General features: G+C 42.6%; 1 protein-coding gene across 2 annotated transcripts in view; it reads right to left on the bottom strand.

Annotated features, from left to right (window-relative positions):
* The window catches only part of GRIK2 (glutamate receptor, ionotropic, kainate 2), a 918,110-nt gene that overhangs the window by 7,593 nt on the left and 888,269 nt on the right, over positions 1 to 22,248 (bottom strand). For both annotated transcript variants that reach the window (XM_015418620.1, XM_015418619.1), the window contains exon 15: positions 11,120 to 11,370. In XM_015418620.1, the coding sequence (XP_015274106.1) occupies positions 11,120 to 11,370 (251 nt within the window). The remainder of the gene's footprint in view (positions 1 to 11,119; positions 11,371 to 22,248) is intronic.

Raw genomic sequence — 22,248 nt, 5'->3', positions numbered from 1 at the left:
GGGCTGTGGTGCATCAATGGGTAGAAGACACACAGCCCATTTTTTTTTAATTTTGTTTTTTCTCAAAGAAGAGTGGTGAGCTCACTAATATTCCCAGGGCCACACAAGAAGATCTATCAGAAAAGATGGATTATTAGACTGGACAAGTAAAAGATAGTGTTGTATTTATGTCAAGTTTGTTCTGTTCTGTAGACGCCACTTAAACTATTGTTGGCAGTAAGCTTTTTATTCCAATTAATCTTCCTTTGTTCTAGATATCCTGGTTTGCAGGATATACTGTATTTTCTCACTAGAGGAGGGCAGCATCCTTCCATAGCTATTTTAAATGGTTGTAGTTTGTTTCACAAGGACAGCAACTGTAGAATTCTGTTCTGAAATTACAGCTAGATGCATGTGCTTTATTACTATAAATATTTCAGATTGTTAAAATAATTGTTTTACAAATACATATATATATATAATTCCAGACCACATAATGGATCTATCCCCGTTTAAATCAAGATGGAGATAATTCTGTAAGTTTTAAGGTCTTGTGAATGGTATTAATATTTGACATGCTATTGACCATTACTGAGTTCACTTCAGAGAAGTACAGTGAAGTGATTTTTTTTTTTTTGAATGCATGAAGTTTTACAGAACATTTAAAGATATCTCATTTGAAATGTTGAAGACTTTGGACAGAGTACACCTACAATGTTGATATTAGTAAAAACAATAAAATAACAGCTTTCATTAGGAAATCCAGTTGATATGAGGCTTTTCTCTACCTAAGTGAGCTTGCCATCCATTTCAAAAGAGGTGCAAACTTTTCACTTACATAATTCTGAATGCATGGAGCTTTCTGCTCTATTAAAAATGAAGGAACAGAAATCTTGCACTGGAGTTTACTGTTCACATTGAAATTCTGTTCCAGCAAAAAATTGCTACATTACATTATCTATATTATATTATGATACAATATCTATGTATCAGCATCTGTAGGTAGAAAACTGTATGACTGTATTTTGAAACAGATGCTTTCTCTAGCCTCAATATATGATCCTATATCCTTAATAATCCCCCATTGTAGAATATGAAACTAGGTCGTATCAACAAGGTACCTATACCACATCTTTCCTGTTGTTATTTAAAACCATGATTTTTAGCATGAGGTCAACCTGCAAGATCCTGAAGAAAGGCAGACCATGTGCCAGATTAGTATGTATTCCTGTCTACCTCTCCCATGCTGCACTCCTACTTGTTATCCTTCTTACCAGAACAGGACAAAGCTACATAAAGATGACCAGAGGAGAAAGGACTAGCTTATGCAATATACTATATGCTGCTGTGGAACTTTCTCATTCTTTTGATTGGGTTTGTGGCTCACTAGTTCAATAGGTTTGCCCCCACCACCACCACCATGTTCTGCACAACTATAAGCAGAATTTTCTTTTTAGTCACAAATAATGTAGTTACACTTCTCCTTGTCAGTAACTGAGAGAAGGAAGAGAAGGATTTTAGAATACAGCTTGGAAGAAGTCTCATCTACATATGCAGCAGAATGTGGTGGTAGAATTCTGATGTGGTAGAATGGGTTGCATAGCTACAAATTCTGAGAGAGGAGAGGCATATGCTTAATGTTTCTCTCATGTTAAAACTCACTGCAATTTTTTTTGAGGTACCTCAATGACAAAGGTTCAAGCCTAGGTTTCTACTTATAGGAAGTATTAATCTAGGGACATGTTTAGAAAAGTTAGCCCATACCTGCAGTCTGAAATAGCATTAGTCCACTCTACCACCACAGGGCTTAGCAACATTTCCTTCAGTTACATGTGAAACGGCCTTATTTACCAGGCTAGCTAAAAGGAAAATGAACTGTTGAGTACTGACAGATAAACTGGAAATATTATTATTATCATTTACATAACCCATAGACCCATTCAGAAATCCATGGTATCGGAGCTTCCGGTTTAAGCGTTTCACTGCTCGGTCGCTCCCCATCTCGCTCTGATGGGGGCGTGCCGAGACTCGGCTGACAGGAAGAGTCCGAGGTCATTCCAGACTCTCCCAGGGTCTCTGTAGGAGACCCTCAGCCTGGGGAGCTGAGGAGAGCCTCTTCCAAGGCAACAGCCAAGGAATTGAGGCTCACCTTTTCCCCGAAAGGTACCATCGCTGTGGAGCCAGTATGGCACCCAGAGATGACTGCCAGACAAGTGGACACAATCAAAACTTTAAAAAATGCTTCTAAAGATCTCCAAGGCTGCAAATCTTGAGTTAAGTGATGCTCAGGCAAAATAAAGTGACTATAAGAACCTTGTTAGTGATTAGAAGCGCCTAAGTGCAAAACAAGGGGGGAGGGGAAACTCAAGACATCCCCCCACACTAATATCAAAGTGGTTTTAAATAGGAAATAAAAGACTTTAAGCAAAAGCAAGCGTATAAGAATTTAAGCGAACTCAAAAGCTGCAAGAGGATACAAAGTTGATTAAAATCGCTAACTTTTATCTCATTTTGGAAAACTTACTTCTTGTTAATATTATAGCTGGGAGTGGGCGGAGGGTGACACTGGAGAAAGAAACATTGACCGGAAATAATCAACCAATGAATTCCTCCCAGAACCAGGAAGTAACTGCAGATATATCTACACTGTTAGCAACAAAACACAGCTAACACAGCTCCAGCTGGAAAGATCCACGTATGTTCTACGCTTCCAGGGGATCCCTGAAGATAAGAATGAAGACTTAAAGGAGCTTATAGCAGAAGCTCTTGCACCATTAATGGATTATAAACCAGAAGAACTACTGAAGGAGATGGACTGGGCTTACAGAATTTATCCAGACTTTATAAAGAAAAATAAACTACCGGGAGAAATATGTTTGAAATTAACGAAGCGATCTACCAGAGACCTGGCGCTGAAATCTACACAGGGGAAATCCTTGAAAATCAAGAATGAGGAGATAAAAATCTTAAAGGATATTCCCTTTGAAAATTAAGATAATCGTTTATATTGCAGTTGTTGCAAAATAGCCAATTAAAGCAAACTCTTATTATCTTTGTGTATAACTTTTATATAAAACAACAATCTTGTAATACTAGGTGACAGAGCTACATATCTATGTAATCCAGATCATGTCACCATGTTAGTTCTCCCTCCCCTCTCCCTATTATAACATGTAGAGTTAAGATTTTTTGTCGTCCCGATTCCAGTAGTTTCAATGTATTAGTGTTCCAATCACTGTTTCCATTAGATTTAGAGATAGGGTATTAGTATCCCTTCCCCATGATCCGTAGTATTGGAAAAATCAATCAAATCTTATAATAATAATAAAAAGTAATCCATGGTATCAATGGGAGGCTGAGAAACAACAGTTCCCCCAGGGACCACTCAGTAAGTTCAGGCTTGAGAATCTAAGGTCTTAACTAGGGACTTTGGGCTCATTGTTGATGCTCTTAACTGCTATAGCAGTCCATCAAATATAACATGAATTTGTTTGGTAGTCACTTTGCTACTTTTATATGTGAAACACATGAGAGTCAATCCTTTTACCATTCCATTCTCAAACATCCATCAGTCAAGAGCGCTAAAAAAATTGCTGAAAACAAAAGCTGGTGTTCCCAGGACAGTAACAAGAAATTGTAAGGTATAAGAGTCTTGAGTTGTAAAGCTTTTCTGTCCAAAAACATATTTGCTCTAGCCTTTTCAGTTTGGAATTAATGTTTGGTTATGCTACCCTGATTGCATGGAAAATGTTAAGATTTTGGGAGGCGCTTTTTTTGGTAAAATATTGTTGATAAAATGTATTTTATTCTGCATGTGGCTCAAGTGGTTAAGACGCTGAACTGCAGGCTGTGGAAGGTCAGTAGTTCAGCGGTTCAAGACCCGGGTGCCGCAAGACAGGGTGAGCTCCTGTCTCTAGTTCCAGCTCCTGCCAACCTAGCAGTTCGAAAGCAAGAAATTGCAAGTAGATAAATAGGTACCACTTCGGTGGGAAGGTAACAGCGTTCCGTGCGCCTTGGTGTTTAGTCATGCTGGCCACATGACCACGGAAACGTCTTCGGACAGCGCTGGCTCTTCGGCTTTGAAACGGAGATGAGCACCGCAACCCTAGAGTCGGATTCGACTGGCTTTCGAGCAAGGGAACCTTTACCTTTACCTTTACCCACATATTTGATCAAATAAAAACCTATTGGTCAAATGTAATGAATAATTTACTAATATGAAGGGAAAACAGAGCGTGTTAGAAAAAAGTATAAAGGGTATCAGTTGTTTGTATGAAATATTATTGCTCTCTGTACATTCAAGTGGAGATAATAGGCTAGGAAGTTACAAACATCACATTTACAAGAAGCTGTCTACTATATGTCCTTACCCAAAACTCAGTTCAGCTTTTGAAATAGGAACATTGTCAAAAAATAGTTCACAATGTGGCAGAATGTCCTGATGTTCAAAGGAAAAATGTCGATGGGCATATACTATTCTGTTACTAAATCTAATCAAGCTGTCTAGATTGTGGCCTCATCTTGCTATGAAAGAAACGAAATGGTAGATGGAATTCTGGGAAAACAGCTGAAAGAACTAGCTCATGCTGTGCAATGAGGTATATTTAACTCCTTCAAATTAAGTACAGCAGTCCTCCAAAGATACTGCTTTCCCTAAGGATCTTCCAATTGGGTAATGCAATGACCAGTCTAGGGTTCCCAACCTCCAGGTGGTACCTGGAAATCAGTTCTCCTGATATTACAATTGATCTCCAGATGATCAAGATCTGTTCCTCTGGCAAAAATGGCTACTTTAGACAGTAGACTCTATGGCATTATACCCTGCTGAGGTACCTTCCCTTCCCAAACCCTGCCCTCCTCAGTCTCCACTCCAAAAATCTCCAGGTATTTCACAATCCTGAGTTGGCAACTCTAGGCCAACCGCAAACCTGGCAAGGATAGAAGGCTTGGATACTTCAGGGCTGTAAACAGCCACTCACTTAACCTTGTGAGGCAACAAATCTTTACTCCAAAGTAACTATGCAGGAAAAAAATGTAAATTTAGAGAGGTTTTTTCTGTGTGTGTGTGTGTGTGTGTGTGTGAATATGTCAGAAACATATAACATAGGTATGTATGAACAGACAGTCTAGTAAAACATTTCCACGGGATAGCAGATTTTGTGGACTCATTTCAAAGGCTGGTAGAGCCTGATATCACTATATGAAACTTCTTTATCATTAGACATATAGTACTTGCTTCATTTCACTTATACAGTGCGTGTACCTATGCAAGTGTGTTATGTAGGAACAGCCTGTAACACTCAGCAAAATCAACAATAAACAGATTGGTAATTGTTTAACATGGTTTTGGTTTCTGAGATTGCTTAGTCAATGACCTCTAAGTGCCAACATAATGTTACGACCAAGGAGCAGGTCGTTTGCTAACAGAAGCAATTATAAAATGCAAATGGATGTGCACTTGTTGCCAAGATTGCCTTAGAAAACAAATGTCTGCTTAATAACATGTCTCCAAGTAGATGACATAATTATGTGTTTGCATTATAAATGACAAGGCAAGAACACAAAATGGTGAGTGTTAAAAAAATCCGAAAGTGGGGGCACATTGGATTGAATTCAGCAATGTTCCTCAACCAGCAGTAGAAAGCCCCGTCACTTGTGCACAGGGGTTTCCTGATCCCACTGTCTCTCAAACTGCAGTCCAACACACCTGCAAAAATTGTTCTAAAAAGTCTGGGGACTTGTCATAACACAGGACTTTAGATCTAACCCGTTATAACGAAGAAAGGTTAGAAATGAAAAGTCCAACTCAGAAATCCACAAACAATGTTTTGTTCAGTCAGTCATTTTCCATTCCAATAATTTCTTACCTGTGGAATTTCAAACCATAGATTAGCTTGGCTGATTCCTGTTCTGTCTGTGGCTAATTAAGAGTAGTCAGCCTCTAATCTTTTAAAGTACAGGGGTCATTTCCTGCAGGAGTGCACAGGAGCGGAGGTCCGGCAGTAAAGAGCCCAGGGGGCGGGCACATGCAACAAGCCCCACCCCCTGCTCCCAGCAGCCCTCAGTCAGAGCAAGAAGCAGCCAGGTAAGCTGCAGAGCCCCCCCCCGGTCCAAAACAGTCCAGTGGCACCTTTAAAACCAGGTTTTATTCAGGTACAAGCTCTCCCTCCTCTGTGAGGACAGATCCACACGCCCCCCCCCAATAGCTAGCAATCCAAAACAGTCCAGTGGAGCCTGAGCGGTGGGTGTTGCCTTCTGGCACCCTTCTGGTGATGTCACGGGGTGTGGCACATGCAAATAAGTTATGCTAATGAGTTATGCTAATGAGCTCCTGCACCTCTTTTTCTACGAAATGACCCCTGTTAAAGTGTAAAGTAAACAATGATCACTTCAAGGATGCTTGAAAATATACATTCTTTGAATCAAAGCTACTGAAGTACTATGCAACTGTAATATTACATGCATCATCATTTAGTTTAGCACCTTTAACAAAAGAAAGCCTTGTCTAACACTTTGATTAATGAAGTATTGAATAAATGCATTTGACTTTTCAGCCATGGAAGTTTGTGGAGATAGTATATTTTCTGAACCAATGTGTGTGCAAGAGCAGTGGCTCACTTATGATAAAAAGGAGCAGCTGTTACCTCAGATGCCAGATAAGGTACAACATAAGAGGCCACAAGAGTTGGACATATAATACATCTGCTCTGTATCAGCCTCTTCTGCTAACAGAAGAGAGCAATATGTACATGCTCATTGTTCCACTGTAACCTAAATCTGTTTGAAATATTGGGAGTGGGGGAGACTCCTGTTAATTTTCCTCTGATACCATTACATGCTATGGTAGATCCAGAGCTCAACAAATACAGTAGCTTTCACTGGGGCCATGCTCCCCAAACAGATGACTAGCACAGCCAGAATACGGAGTATAGCCCACTGCACTCAGAGATGTTAGTGTTACAGCAACAACTGCACATATGTCCCAGAAATGCCAGATGCAGGGCCACTGCTTCTCCCTTCACCCCCTATCCTGTACAACAATCTCTTTCACTCACTCTTCGTTTGATCAGGGGAGCCAGGCTCATTTCTTATACATTCAAAAGCTATCTGACGGCTTCAGAACCAGGTATCTCTACTGATCTCTTAATGAATTAAGACCCTGTTGAAACTTTTCAAACAATGTCACGGGTTAGCAGGTTCATTCTGATCAAGTGAGGCTTCCATTTTCTTTTTAAAAAGCATTCCATGGACATTCTTCCCTTCTAAAGAAAGCTGTCATCAAAATGCATACACCCGCCTTGCTTGCATTGATGTTTGACTGCTCCCCTGGAAATGTGTATACTTCTCTCTTTTTTTTTTTTAAAAGAAAACCTGGCAATATGCAATGTCTAAAGCAGAACTATACTAAATATATTACTCAAACAGCCCTCCTTTTCAGAAGTCAACAGTAGTTTATTTTGTTTACTTCTCAGTCCTATATATCTGAACCTGTAGTTTATCCATAATGCACCTTCTACCTTTTATATTTTGTAATGTTGCAGTGGTACTGCAGGTATTATACACCATTACTATATGCTTATGTGCTGGCACAGTACATTTTAGGATCAGACTAGTAGGCCCAAAGAAAGCCTAACGGCAGAAGAGTATTCCAATGAAGCATGGATAGACATTCTAGGATATACACATATAAACAACATAAGTGCCAAATCACAAAGTTAAACACTTGACGTATATTTTTGCAGGGTCAGTTACATGTTCAGATTGTGGATTCCCATTTAATGTTACACTTGGCAAACAGATGGACATAACTGCTACAAAGTTCATTTTTGAATGTAAAATGCACAAAGAATAAAAAATAACTAATTGGCAGCTAGCAACCCAAGCGATTCTACGTCATGAATTCTTGATGACTTGCTGCTATCAGAAGATGAGAGCAAGTGAGCAGTGAGGTATCTAGTTTACCTGCACAAGTACAGTCATACTGTGTTTCAGCAGAGAACTCGATAGCTTGCAGTGGCACAAATGGATGACATCATTGGCTGGCCTGGTTTGTCTTATGCAAAGGCAGCCATTTGAGTAAAAATCTATAGTGGCCACTGCTGGTATGAACTGATACCATCATAGACAAATGTAGACTGCCATAGGCATCTGTGAAGAAAGGGTGTAGGAAGAAATGGGACCATCATGACTCTCCCCTCTTTACTTGGTTATCATTGGTAGGTGCAGGGATCCACCCTTTTCTTAGGGGCAACTTTGCATTGGTGGCCAAAACTATTGCTATGCACTTCAGCTGGGCCACTGTTGCCTCTGATTATGACTTACTATTTTTTGTTTCTAAGACTAATTCACACATTCAGCTTTTGAAGTGATAAAAGTAATCACATAAAATATTCCTTTGAGAAGTCAAATAATACCAACTGCAGTTATCAAAGTAAAAGTTTAAAAATGCATAAGGTTTCCTCTCAGTGATGGCTACTACACATAGAAGTGAGAACTCATAGTGTCTTGTCTGGTTAATGGCTTGAGAATTAGAAAGCTCCCTGAGATGGTAGATACTAGGTATCACCTATTAACACTTATAAATTATATTCTTAATAGAGGTCCATGTGAAACTGATTACAAACCTCATTTTTGCCATGTCAAAAGTGAATGTGGCAGTCATCCACTAGGACTGCTTCTCATAATATGTTGACTACCAGCTCAAAACTTGTTGTATTCAAGGTGTATCTCTCTACCACTTGCATTGTACTCACTGTGCAGAGTCATTGGTATACACCAGCCGGACACATGGGCTCAACTCCCATCTTGTTTGATTCCATGCCTCCTCTAAAAATTCCTGACAGGAGAATGCAGGGCTATGGAAACAAACTATGTGTTGGGAGTTTAATCTATGTGGCATGGTGACACACACAAAGAGGCACCCAGAACAACCAAAGTAAAAACCAATTCCCAGTCACTTTCATGTGGCAATCATTAGCTTTTAGCTAATATGATCAAAGGTAACCTTAAGTGCTGAAAAACATAAGGAAAAAGTTAATATTCAAAGTGACATAAAATAATATGGTTTGAAGAAACTTGCTCAATCCCAGTTTTATGGCTGAATATCCTGTGCTCCCACCATTAACTTTTTTACAAACTAATCCATACATGCAAATCACTATGTGCAATACAGCAAAGGACTGCACTAGGTGCTTCTTGCCAGATTAGGGCTGCCAAGTGGGGGCAGGGGGTGGGGAATTCCCCGCTTTGGAGGCCCAATTTCCGCCGTGGCGGAACCAGGCCCCGGGGGGAACTCCGCCCCTGAAGCTGCGTCACCAGAGGTGATGCAGCCACGTCGCTCACGTTGAAGGTGTGGCCCAGATCGTCGGGGCCACGCCCCCAACGTGAGCATGTAGCGTGTCACTTCCTGTGATGTGCTGCCGGCGCGCGAGCGCTTCGCACGCACGCGTGTCCACCGTGAGCTCCCGGAGCCCGGCGAGGCTCCCCCGCTCCGAGGGGTGAGTAGACTTAGCAACCCTATGCCAGATATGCTTGAACAATTCATGGGACTGTTTAGAATAATGTGTGAAGTGATTTAGAATATTAGTATATTCCAAATACCTGTTTTTTCATCTTCCTACACCCTTCCCAGATGTACTTTATATGGAAAAGCCATGCTGTTCACATCATATTTCAAACTGGCAAATAAGATGCATCTGAGCCATTTAAAATGTAATTCCATCTTGAGTACAAAACTCACAATAAAAATGGTCCAATTATATATGTGTGTGTGTATTTAAAAAATTACAGACCAACTGATACAAAACACGTTGTCATTAATATCTAACGTATTATTTCAAAACTGATAAAGCCAATGTGATGTATATGAATTATTTTAAACCAACAGTCATTTTCTAAAGTTAAAAAAAAATCATTTCAGTGGATTAAAAAACCTCTAAAATTAGCATGGCAGAATTTAATCATTTTACATGATTGGAGACAGGAGCAGAATTTTTGACTTGTTATTGCTATTGCACAATGTAGAGAAAGACATACATGTTCAAATAATCAATAAGGAACTTGCCACTTCATCCAGTCTTACTGATTAGTATCAAAATTTCCTTGAACATTACATTATTAAAAAGATAGGTTCCCATGATGAAAGGCAAGAAGACTACAATCCCAAGCACATTTCCGTGTAACAGTGAAAACAATGGGACTAAGTTCCAAGTCATTGTGCTCTAAGAGACAAGTGACTCTATCAGTGCATATTCAGAAGTCCCAAAACTACTAAAATGAGTTGAAATAGTAACCATAGCATCTGAAAAAGAAAACTGTACATGTTTATGTTTCTTGGATTTACTACCAATTTTAATGCAAGTAAAAATATTAAAACAGGAATGTAAGGAGGTCACAAGCTCCTCGATTATGCATAAGACATATTTTCTCCCAATTTTAAAAAATATATATTCAAAGTATGGCAGAGAAATAGAAAACAAAGTTTATTTCAGTTTTATATATTACATATATACACACCAATATTATTTAAATAAAACTTAGGCTTAAGACTTTTCTGGGGGAAAGTGGTTATCCACTTGTTAATCCAGTATAGAATAAGTTCCACATTCGATATTTTAGAACTGGGATGGGTCCAGGTTACAAGAGATAAAATCATAATAGTAAATCCATAATATATTGATCTAATACTTTTCCAGATGCTACCACCATATGTCTGAAGAGTAAACATCTTCCAAAAAGGTCATATAGAAAGAAGTTTTCTAGACTTCTGACTCTGGACTGATACAGTGTTCTGCCACTTAAAAACCCAGATCTATCTGTAGAAGGTTAATTTTGTTTCCCATTACAGATTTGCTTTCTTCTTCATCCATAACATTAACTGCAGTGAACTTCCAAGAGTAAAACGGTGTCTTTTTTCAAGTTTGCGTAAGAGGAGAAATAGTCACTTGTCCTGAAAGCTGGCTACAAATTAAAAATATTAAAGACAAATTAAAAGCTATAAAGATGAATGCTGTAGTGCTCATTCACTATGAACTAGTGACTTGAGCTACACTGTGAAAGACGTCAGAATGGCTTTTCAGATGGTTGCCCAATAAGCTAAGATTATAGTTGCAAAGTTAAATGCAGAAAGGACAATATTTACCTTTTCCAACTGAGCATTTTTTTTGGATTTGTACAAAAATTCTCCCACTGCCACAAAGACGGAAAGTACCAATCCTGCTGCCAGAACTATGAAGATGCCACCAATATTCTGTACTCCCAGGGCACTGGCATCTTTACTTTCTTCTTCTGGACAACCATTACCTCGCCACCATTTCTCCTTCATCATGTGCAACTTGCCTTCCTCTTGCAAGTGAAGAATTGCTATAGTTATCTTGTCTCTATATGGAGACCCTGAAAGAGAAAAATGAAACGCAAAGGTTACTGATGAACATTTTCAAAGGACTGCATAGTGTCTCTTGGCTATTTTATACATATCTCAATAAGAGTTTTCTGGTCTTTCCAAAATATTAAAGTCATATTTTTTAAAAGCAAACAGAGACTATATTTTTATACTGGGTCTTTTTTAATGCATCAAATGCAGGCCATGTCTGCACTGGTAGCCATCTTAACATCATAAATATGAATAAATACTTGGGTGATTATCCTTAACTTTTCAGTTCTTTGGGGAGTTCTTTATTATTTATTTATTTAGAATTTATTTATTTAAAACATTTCTGTTCTGCTTTTCCATCCAAATAGGGTCCCCAAGGTGGCAAATATCATAACATTGACACATTTCAACATTAAAACAGCATTTAAAATATAAGCATACATAAATTATTTAAACAAATGCATCCAGGGAGGGAGACCAATAACAATTACTAGGGGAATGCCAAACAAAACAACAACTTCCAGTTTTACCATACAGTTCCTGGTGATTTCTAGAGCTACCCTTTGACAGTTCCAGGTAGCTCTAGGAATCACCAGTAACTCTATGGTTAGAACCAGGGGTCATTTCGTAGAAAAAGAGGTGCAGGAGCTCATTAGCATAACTCATTAGCATATCTTATTTGCATATACCACACCCCTTGACATCACCAGAAGGATGTCAGAAGGCAACACCCACCACTCAGGCTCCACCCCAAAAATCTTCAGGTATTTCCCAACCCAGCTGGTGAGCCTACCTGGAGAAAAAGCTGGGTCTGCTGGGCTTTGCAGCGTGATCCTAAGCCAAGCGGCCGCACCAATTCTCCCAGATTAGAGTCCACACTCCTAGCCACTACACCAAACTGGCTCTCTTTGTAAGTGTTTTGAGTCTGAGTTACTAACAATAATAGCTCCTGAAGTATGGGCAATTTTGAGAACAAAGTTTGAACAAAGTCATTTGAACACTGTAATTTGTCATAATTAAAAGCATAGATGTGAGATCAGAAAAGGGCAGATGTAAAAACGCATGGAAATCTAAGTGGGCTTTCAGTACAACTCTAAACATCAATGCACTTGGAAGGATATTACCCCCTCCCCCACCTACCTCCTTCTGCCGTGGGCACTTGGGTGGCAGCAGCGGCGGCAGCTAAAGAGTGCTGCCAAGAGGGGGTAAAGTGCTGTGTGGTCCCAGGGCGTGCTGAGGCGGAGGGCTGTCTGTCTGATTCACACAATCCTCCCCCCCCCCAGTGCACAAACTTGAGGCCGTGGCACTTTCTTTCTGCCGGCGCCTCAGCCAGCCAGCCAGCCCTCCGCCTCGGCGCGCCCCGGGATCACGTGACCCTTTACCCCCTCTTGGCAGCACTATTTAGCTGCCGCCGCCGCTGCCCACCGAATGCCCATGGCGGGAGGAGGGAGGGGGGTGAGGGGGTAAAGGGCCATGCGGTCCCAGGGTGGAGGGCTGGCTGACTCAGGTGCCGGCAGCAGGGCACGCTTACCTCCTGCCTGGTGGCGCCTGCAGCAGCTCCGGTGGCCTTGGCTCCCCCGGCAGGTGGCGGCAAGCGTGGCCCTGGCGTGGGCTCCCCTCTTCATGCGCCCGCTCTGCCGGCGCCTTTCCCCACCGACCATGGGTTGCTGGAGAGGGTCTGGGCAGGTGGGGAGGACGTGGAGGGACATGGAGGGGAGCCTCGGGGATCAGCGCTGGCTTTTGGCGGGGGGAGGCGAACTTTGGCGCCCCCATCCAGAGTCCACCACCCCATCCAGGGCCTCCCGCTCTAGGCGAGTGCCTAGTTGGCCGAATGGGAGAGCCGGCCCTGACTGGATGCTGCCTCCATCAACTTGCGTGGGCCAGGCACTAACATTTGCCCTTACCTCATTAAGTGTTTGGCCAGGTGCCACTGTCTGCCTCCCTGTGTGCGGCTTGGCCAAGCCGAGCTGGGCACCACTGTTTGCCTTGCTTCGCATAGGGCTTGACCAAGCTGGGTGCCACTATCTGTGGACCAGGCCAAGAGTCACTGTCTACTTCACCTTGCATGGGGTTGAGCCGGACACTGCTGCCTGCCTCACTTGATGCAGGGCACCACCACCGGCCTTGCCTTGCACTGTGCCCAGTCAGGTGCCACTGCTTTCCTCGCTTCCTGTGGGCTGAGCCAGTCACTCCCTCCCTCCTTCATCATGCCTTCTGCAAGGTTCCTGTACGCTGGGAGTCATTTCCTTGGTTCACCTCAGGAGGGGTGAGTGCCACTTCTTCTGCACAGGATTTGGGCAGGCCAGCTCAGCTCTTCTGTTACAGGGCTGGCCACGCTAAGGTCGGGGGGAGGCCCTCAGTCCACTCAGAGGCATCCTGGTGCTCTTAATGAACAATCTGCCTCTGCTTCTGAGGTAAATTAGTCTGAGCATGTCTAATTGGCACTAGGTCACCCAGTAAGTTTTCATGGAAGAATGGAAATTTAAAGTCCTAATCTAAAACTGTAATCACTACACCACGCTGGCTTTTATGGGGTGGCTGCTGTTGATCAGTAGACGGCAGCCAGTCTGGGTTAGTCATGTAAATTGCATGGTATCAAGCCACCCAGTGGTTGCTTCCAGATCTGACCCAATGATTCCACCCCCAAAGGCCAAAAAAGCCCTGGAAAGGGATCTGCCCCCCCACTGCCTTTTACACCCCTCTCCATTTTTTCCAGCTTTTAAAGATTTTTCTGTAAATCTCCATGATCCCCCATATTTGGAGAAAAATCTGTCTTCTGTCAAGATGACCCCGATTTGCAGATTAAAGTATCTGGGCCAGACTTGACTATTTGAATATAGGATCATACCGATATTTCACATTTAAACTATGAAGACACATCAAAACATTAGTTACAACCATATGCTTTCCCCTCGCCCCTGTAGTCTCTGTTGTATACTCTCCAAAAAAGAAAGAAAGAAATACATTTGGCCACTTTCAGAAAATTTGGAGGGATGGTGGTAATCCCACTTCAAGGAGGAAGATGGTCCACAGTCATGAAAAACACTTCCCATGGATTTTGACTGTGTTTTGTACTGCTATGTGGTACAGCATTTTGAAAACTATATTACAAAAACTTATTCTAGAAATGCTTTATTGAAGATACTCCTATATTCTTAATAGACTTTTGACCTGCCATACTAAAACTACAGAAGATACTTTAATTGAGAACCCCACTCTAGAGGGCCCTGGGGTGAACTCTATAGAGATATGAAAGATACCATGTCCTCAACCTGTCCTCAAGCTCTGCACAACAAGCCACTGATGAAATTCAGGGCTAATTCAGGGGTAAGTGAGGCAGCTGCCCTGAGTTCCAAATTGGAGGGGGTGGTGGGGGCCCTGCCACCTTAGCCACCAGTGCTACAGTGCAACTTCACCCTCCCACCATGCCACTACACTGTGCCCTCCTAGCCCTTTGGGCAGCAGGCAGTGGAAAATGGGGGATCCCCTGCAACAACCCCCCCCACAACTGCTTATACTGCTTGATGATGCCTGTTTGCTGTGACAATGGGTAGAGAGTCAGATGGGCAGTGGGAGAGGCCTTTGGTTGCTGTCCGTATCATCACTGTGAGGCACCTGGCAGCAGTAGGGAGAAACAAGCAATATGTTGGATGTAGAGGGCTCTGACTGCCCTCTACAGCAGGAAAAGGCAAGGCGGTGAGGTGATACAAACAGCTGGGTGGTAGGACTGGGCTCTGGCAGAGAGAGATAGGGAAGGGAAGGGAAGGATGAAAGCACTCCACTCTCCACCCTCAGTGTTGGCATGTGCTACTGATACTCAGTTGGGGGGGGTGACGTGAGCAGCATAGGCGCGGCGGAGCCGGATGTGGACATAGCCGGGCCGGGGCTGCTACGAGCCGTGCACCAGAAGATCGCCGAAGCCGAGAAGACTGGCCTTAAAGAATGGGACGCCGACCCCAGTGGACCGCCGGAGGAAGAGAGCCAGGGAACAACTATCCCACCACTCGGGTGCCGGTAGGCTGCCCCACCCCCTGCAATATATGTGGCCATAGTATAGGAGTAACTTGCACTTGCACCATACCTGTAAACCGCTCTGAGACCTTCAGGTCTGAGCAGTATATAAACCAAATGTTAAATAAATAAATAAATAAATAAATAAAGGAGGCATAGGAAGACCCATCTCTGACTTTTGTACAGCAGGGGGGGGGGGGCAAAGGAAGCATAAGAAGACCCATCTTTGACTTCTGCCCAGGATGCCAGAATCGCTAAGACCACCCTGGCACTGCAAAAAGCTGCTGGTGGTAAAGCTCCAGTGCATGCACAGGCATTCAGAGTCACATGCAATGGTGGGTTGTTGTTTTTTTTTAAAAAAAAGTGATCTGGGACTTTGTATATTAGATCAGCAACTGAGTTTGCTGTGCATCCTCCTTTCCCAAGATAAATGCCAATCTTTCCTCCCAATATGATTACTTTTGAAAGGCCATTTATTATGTAGAAGGTTTTGCTCTTAATTTTAATGAGATATTGTTGTTGTGGGCTTGGAGGGGGTGGCGTCCAGAGACTGAACACTTTATGAATGATATGAATTAATAACGTAAGCAGAGAACAGCTTCATTTTTGGCAGGGAGTAAATCACTGACATAAGCACTTTTCATGTTGAGACTCGGATGGAAACCCTAATATATCCTTAAAAGCTTACAGTGCTATGAATTAAGCTGTACAGAAACGTGCTCACTGGTAGCCTCTGGCAATATATCAAGCTTAATGGACTGCATTTCATGCTATGCCAGCTAAAATTACTGGCACAAATGGATTTTTCCCATCATCCCCTTCTCCACCAGCCATCTGTGAGTCTAAAAAAGGGGATGCCAAGACTTAGGCAGGAGGGGTCTGCTAGGATGAAAACCATGCAGCACAGGTTTCTATTTGAAGAGGGGAAGCCAATGGTTCACTTTGCCCTCCTCAATACAGTCATTCATGTTCTGTGGCTTTTTAACCACATGGGGCCTCCAACCCTCAGCATTTCATTTTGAAGCTCATAATCAACAGCTGAAGAAAGGGGGAGATGGGAAAATCTAATTCTACAAGACTCTGGGGGCAAAACTACACATTATGTTTGTAATGCTGCAGGGGGTGGGCTTCTAATGTCCTGGCCCCACTGGTGGACCTCCTGATGGCACTGGTATTTCTGGCTACTGTGTGACAGAGTGTTGGACTGGATGGGCCTTTGGCCTGATTCAACATTGGTGTCTCTTATGTTCTTATGAGCCCCTTCCCCCATGCTGCAGTCCCAAAGCAAATGAGGTGCCTGCAGGCTTTAAAAATTATGTTCCCTGAAAATGATGTTCCCTGAAATTGCTGTTTAGCTGTTGGTAAAGTCAAGTCAGGTCTGGGAAACCTGGAACCCACTTATTTAAAAATATAATGTATAATTTGGCCCTTCCTTTGTTGCTGAACAGAATTCAGCTCAATCTTACTACCCCTTACAGTTGTTCAATAAACAGGTATAACTGTGATAACACTGCATGCAGGTAAGGCAGCTTCTTTCTGTTGGAAAAATTAGCAAAATAGTTAAATATTCAGAGATTGCAATGGATCTTTGCTCCACTGGAGAGCAGGCATTTTCTTCTATGTAAAAATCTTTATTTATAAGGGAAGGGTTCACAGGAAGTCTACAAAACAACAAAGACAACTAAGACTACATCTTTATACTTTGACCACATGGTCTACAACAACAGTGGAGATTCTTCTTTTTGACCCCTAGAAGGAAATCACCTGAATGCATTAACCAATGATTGTTAGTAAATAGGCTTCAGTTTTCCCAGGCTCTCTCCTCATTGGCTCTGAGCCAGGTTACATAAAAACATAAGAGAAGCCAATGTTGGATCAGGCCAATGGCCCATGCAGTCCAACACTCTGTCACACAATGGCCAAAAATACCAGGTGTCATCAGGAGGTCCACCAGTGGGGCCACGACACTAGAAGACCTCCCACTGTTGCCCCCTCCAAGCACCAAGTGCTCCAAGCATCACTTGCCCTAGACTGAGAGTTTCCATCTATACATTGTGGCTAATAGCCACTGATGGACCTCTGCTCCATATATTTATCTAATTCCCTCTTGAAGCTGTCCATGCTTGTAGCTGCTATCATCTCCTGTGGCAGTGAATTCCATGTGTTAATCACTCTTTGGGTGAAGAAGTACTTCTTTTTATCTGTTCTAACACCCGACTGCTCAGCAATTTCATTGAGTGCACATGAGTTCTTGTATTATGAGAAAGGGAGAAAAGTACTTCTTTCTCTACTTGCTCTATCCCATGCATAATCTTATAAACCCTGATCATGACACCCCTCAGTCGTCGTTTCTCCAAGCTAAAGAGCCCCAAACGCTTTAACCTTTCTTCATAGGGAAAGTGTTCCAACCCTTTTATCATTCTAGTTGCCCATTCTAGTTGCCCTTTTCTGCACTCAAGGTTCCATCCTCGAGTCTTTCAACTTGTATTCTGAGGTAGTGTTTTCTGTCTCCAAGCCGTTTGACTTCTACTTCCTTGTTCAGAACATCAACTATCTCTTTAATATTCTCTCTGTTTTGACAAGACACAATCAAGTTGTCAACATAAACAAGAACATACAGGTATTGTCCATTTTTAATTCTACTGTATAGGCAAGGTTCAGCTTTCCCTTGCTCAAAGCCTTGCTTCTGCAATAATCCTGTCTCTTGATGCAACGACACCAAGAAGTGTTCTGAACATTGCTTGATTGATAACTGGAGCAAAAGTTTCAAAGTACTCAGTCCCATATTCTTGTGAATAGCCTTTGGCTACTAGGTGTGCTTTGTATAGTTCTACAGTCCTATTTTCTTAATATTTGATTTTGAATACCCATTTGCATCTAACAGCTTTCTGTCTGGAGGTAACTTTGTAAGAGTCCATGCTTCTTTCTCATATATGGATAGTATTTCCTGTTCCGTTGCTTCAATCCATCTGTCGCTTTCACTCAAAGGTAAGTTGCATACTTCTTTCCCATTCTTAGGTTCTTTTGCAGATTGTACAGTTTCAAAGAATCCATATTTCTGTGGTGGTTGCCCTTTAGTACTTCTTTCTGATCGTCTCACACTGGTTGTGGGTTCTGTTGTGGGTTCTGCTGCCTCCTCTGGTGTGGTTCCTGCTTCCCCTTCTGTTCTGGTAGTTTCTTCAGAAGGTAGACCTGCTGGTTCCCTGGTGGTCACCACACGTAACCATGCAACCAACTCTCCAGGAGCAGTCTCAGAACTCTTTGGATCAGTTACATTGGAAGCACAAGGCAAATTGCTCTCATCTACATATACAACATTTCGTTCCCCAACTGTGTGATTTTGGGGGTTGTATATCCTGTATTCTTTTTGACCGATACCCTACTACAAGTCCAATTTCAGCTCTGGGGTCAAGTTTTCCCCTTTTTTCCTTTGGTATGTGAGCATACCCTTTGGAACCAAAAGCTTTGATGTGCTTTAGTCCAGGCCACTTTCCAAACCAGGCCTCAAATGGAGTGGTTCCAGTTACCTTTGGAGGTACTGTATTGTGTAAATACACTGCTGTGTTGACAGCCTCACCCCATAGGGTATTTGGTAGACCAGAATGTATTAGCATAGCCCTACACATGTCCTGGATTGTTCTGTTCAGGTTTTCAGAAGAGCCATTGTGTTGACACGAGTGTTGGGTAGACACTTTGTGCTCAATCCCTTCAAGTTCTAGAAATCTTTTAAATTCTGCATTGCAATATTCACCACCACCATTGGTGCACAAGCTTTGGGGTGCTTGGCCAAACTTGTTTTTTAATTGTGGCCACATAGCATTTGAATTTATTGAGCATCTCATCCTTGCTCTTCATCATATACACAAAAGTATATTTTATTTTGCTTTCGGTAAAAGTCACAAAGTATTTGTTCCTGCCACACAATGACATTAGTGGGCCAACAAGATCACTATACACAGCCTCTAGGAACTTCTCATGGTGAGTAGTAGACTTGCCAGTGTACTTCGGTGCAGTTCCCTTTGCTTTGAGACATGTGTCACATATCTCCTTTGCCTTGTCACAACTTACAGCAGAAATTCCACATTCCTTTAACAACTTTTCAACACTCTGCATCCCATGATGCACAAACTTCAAATGCCATGCATACAAGCAATTCCGATGACTACAAGAGCCATTGCAAGTTTGATAAACTTGTCTCTCATCAGTATCAACAACTTCTGAGTCTCCACTAACATCCACAAGATAATGAAATCAATTTCTCTCCTCCACTTCAAAGTGAGTGATCCAAGGAGATCTTCTGGATCAGCTGCAGATGTGAGTCATTCATTTGACAAGCCTTTATTGACATACGTATACACATACAATAGGAGATCAGATTAAATATAGATTGGAAAATACAAATCCATATAGGGTAAAAGTGGAGCTACGGTGCAGAAAAACAGCATGAAACCAGAAAAACTTAATGGTTACTTATCAGAACGTATAGCCATAGCACTAAGAAGAAACCTTGCTACTATTTTGGTTATTTGCGTAACTTGATTATCAAGCAAAAACAGAACCTTAAAATCGTCAGGAATCTCTGAGAATTGAGGTAATATAGGATACAGAAGATCCTGGCGGGGCACCAGATAAAAGGGACATTGAAGGAGAACATGGGGGACAGTTTCAACACAGTCCTTCTTACAAGGACAACACATGCTGGAGTAGGGGATCCCCTGGAATCTGCCAGAGAGAAGAGCAGAAGGAAGGACATTAAATCTGGCCAAGGAGATGGCTCTGCACAAATTTGGAGCGATAAATTGATAAAGATATACAGCTGGAAGATTTGCATTTGGAGCAGATCTGAGTATGTTCTGAGCTGGAGATCTCAACCCAGGGGGGTTAGGTCCACTTAAGTCTACAACAACAATGGAGATTCTTCTTCTTCTTGACCCTAGACGGAAATCACCTGAATGTATTAAACAATGATTGTTAGTAAATAGGCTTCAGATTTCCTGGGCTTTCTTCCCATTGGCTCTGTGCCAGGTTTCCTTCCAGATCAGTCTAAACAATAGCACACAAGGTAAACACACATTAACCCTATAATGACTGAATTTTAGACCTTGCAACACACATATTTCCAACACTTTCTATATGACTAACAACTTCCAAATGCTTACAGTCACTTTAAGTCAGATCCACTTTAAGTCAACGAATCTAATTACTCAAGTCAGTTACTACATGAAATGAAACTTCTTCTTCTTCTTCTTCTTCTTCTTCTTCTTCTTCTTCTTCTTCTTCTTCTACTACTACTACTACTACTACTACTACTACTACTACTACTACTACTACTACTACTACTACTACTACTACTACTACTACTACTACTACTACTACTACCAATTTACATCATGCCAGCAAAGTGCTAGGCCAAATTTAGAAGCATCTCAGTTCCTATCCAGAAGTCTCTATTTAAAAATACAGGACAGATAATAGGGGTTGTGACGGAATTAAAGATCTAGGACCAGCAGAATGTAAACAAGGAACACTGCTGAGTCACATGACTGAGTGAGGAGGGGGCCATTTGGCTCAGAACACTCAGTGATGGACACTTAACAGGCAAAAACTGACAGTTTGGGGCTGGCAGTTGGGAGAAGCAGTTGGAAAGTTGATCAGTGGAGTTAGCAGAGAGCGGTCAACTTGCTGAGGAGCTCTATGGAGGGAGCAGACTTCTGTAGCTCTGTGTGAACAGCCTGATAACAGTTTGAGCAGAGAACTGGAGCTGAATATTCTGTTGTACTGAGTCCCTCTAGAGCAGTGGTGGGCAAACTCAGTCAAGAGAGCCAAATATCAACCAAGGTCACATCAGCAGGTGCAAGTGGAGGAGTGGGGAACCAAACCCGGTTCTCCCAGATTAGACTCCGCACACTTAACCACTACACCAAACCACGACACAACCACGATCAAGACTCCTAAGTGGACCAACAGACAGGCATACACTCATTTGAGAAACTGAGTATTACATTACAACACCTCTGGAACATTACAGATCAGTAGAGGCAGCACTGCACAGTGGTCAGAGTTGCAGATTGATGTGGGGAGACCCAGGTTTGTATTCTCACTCTGCTGGCTGAGTGACCTTGGGCAAAATCTCCCCTTCTCTCCCTAACCTACCCCACAGGGTTGTTGTGAGGATGAAATGGAGACTCATGGGCAGGGTCCCCAGCTTCCCTGGCAGGAACACTATGTTAAGAAATCTCTCACAATTATGCAGCCATAGCAGGCAGGAGGGAAGGAGGCGAATACCTCCAGCACCAGAGACTTGTAGAGGAAGAGTCAAACTTTGGGGACTCACCCGTCCACCAGAGGGCCAAGGCAGCAGGAGGCAAGAAGCCTGGGTGAGCTGGGCTCCTCCATGCCTGGCAGAAGATGAGGTGCAGAGGCGAGAGGTGGGCAAGTAGAAGAGGCACTCAGCCAGCTGCACAAGCTGTGTGCAAAGAAACTACCACCACCCCAAGCTTCAGGGCTGCCTCGTTAAAGGAGTGCGGAGGCCAGACTCGCAAATGAGAAAAAGCAAGCTCAGGGTTCGTGGGTCACATTTTGGGCTGTGGAAGAGGAACCGGCTCCATTCCTGGAGTTCTCTCGAGTTCCTGTGCTTTTGGTTTTGCTTTTTGCCAATCCGCCTCCCATGACTGCTCCAAGGGCTGCTGGGGCTTCCCGCAGTTCGGCTTCATTATATCCTATGGGCCATTGAAGTCAATGGTGAAAACATAAGGTATATTCTGGAGGCTGGAGAGGAGGGGGTTTGAGGGAGAGGCTCCAGAATCGCAGGGTAGCCTCTGGAGCCTCTCCCCAAGATACTCACCATGTTTCAGGAACATTGAACCAGGGGGTCTAATTTTACAAGC

Source organism: Gekko japonicus, unplaced genomic scaffold, assembly GCF_001447785.1.
Source record: "Gekko japonicus isolate JY-2015 unplaced genomic scaffold, Gekko_japonicus_V1.1 scaffold464, whole genome shotgun sequence".
NCBI lineage: Eukaryota > Metazoa > Chordata > Lepidosauria > Squamata > Gekkonidae > Gekko > Gekko japonicus.
This window is presented reverse-complemented; position numbering and strand designations above follow the sequence as displayed.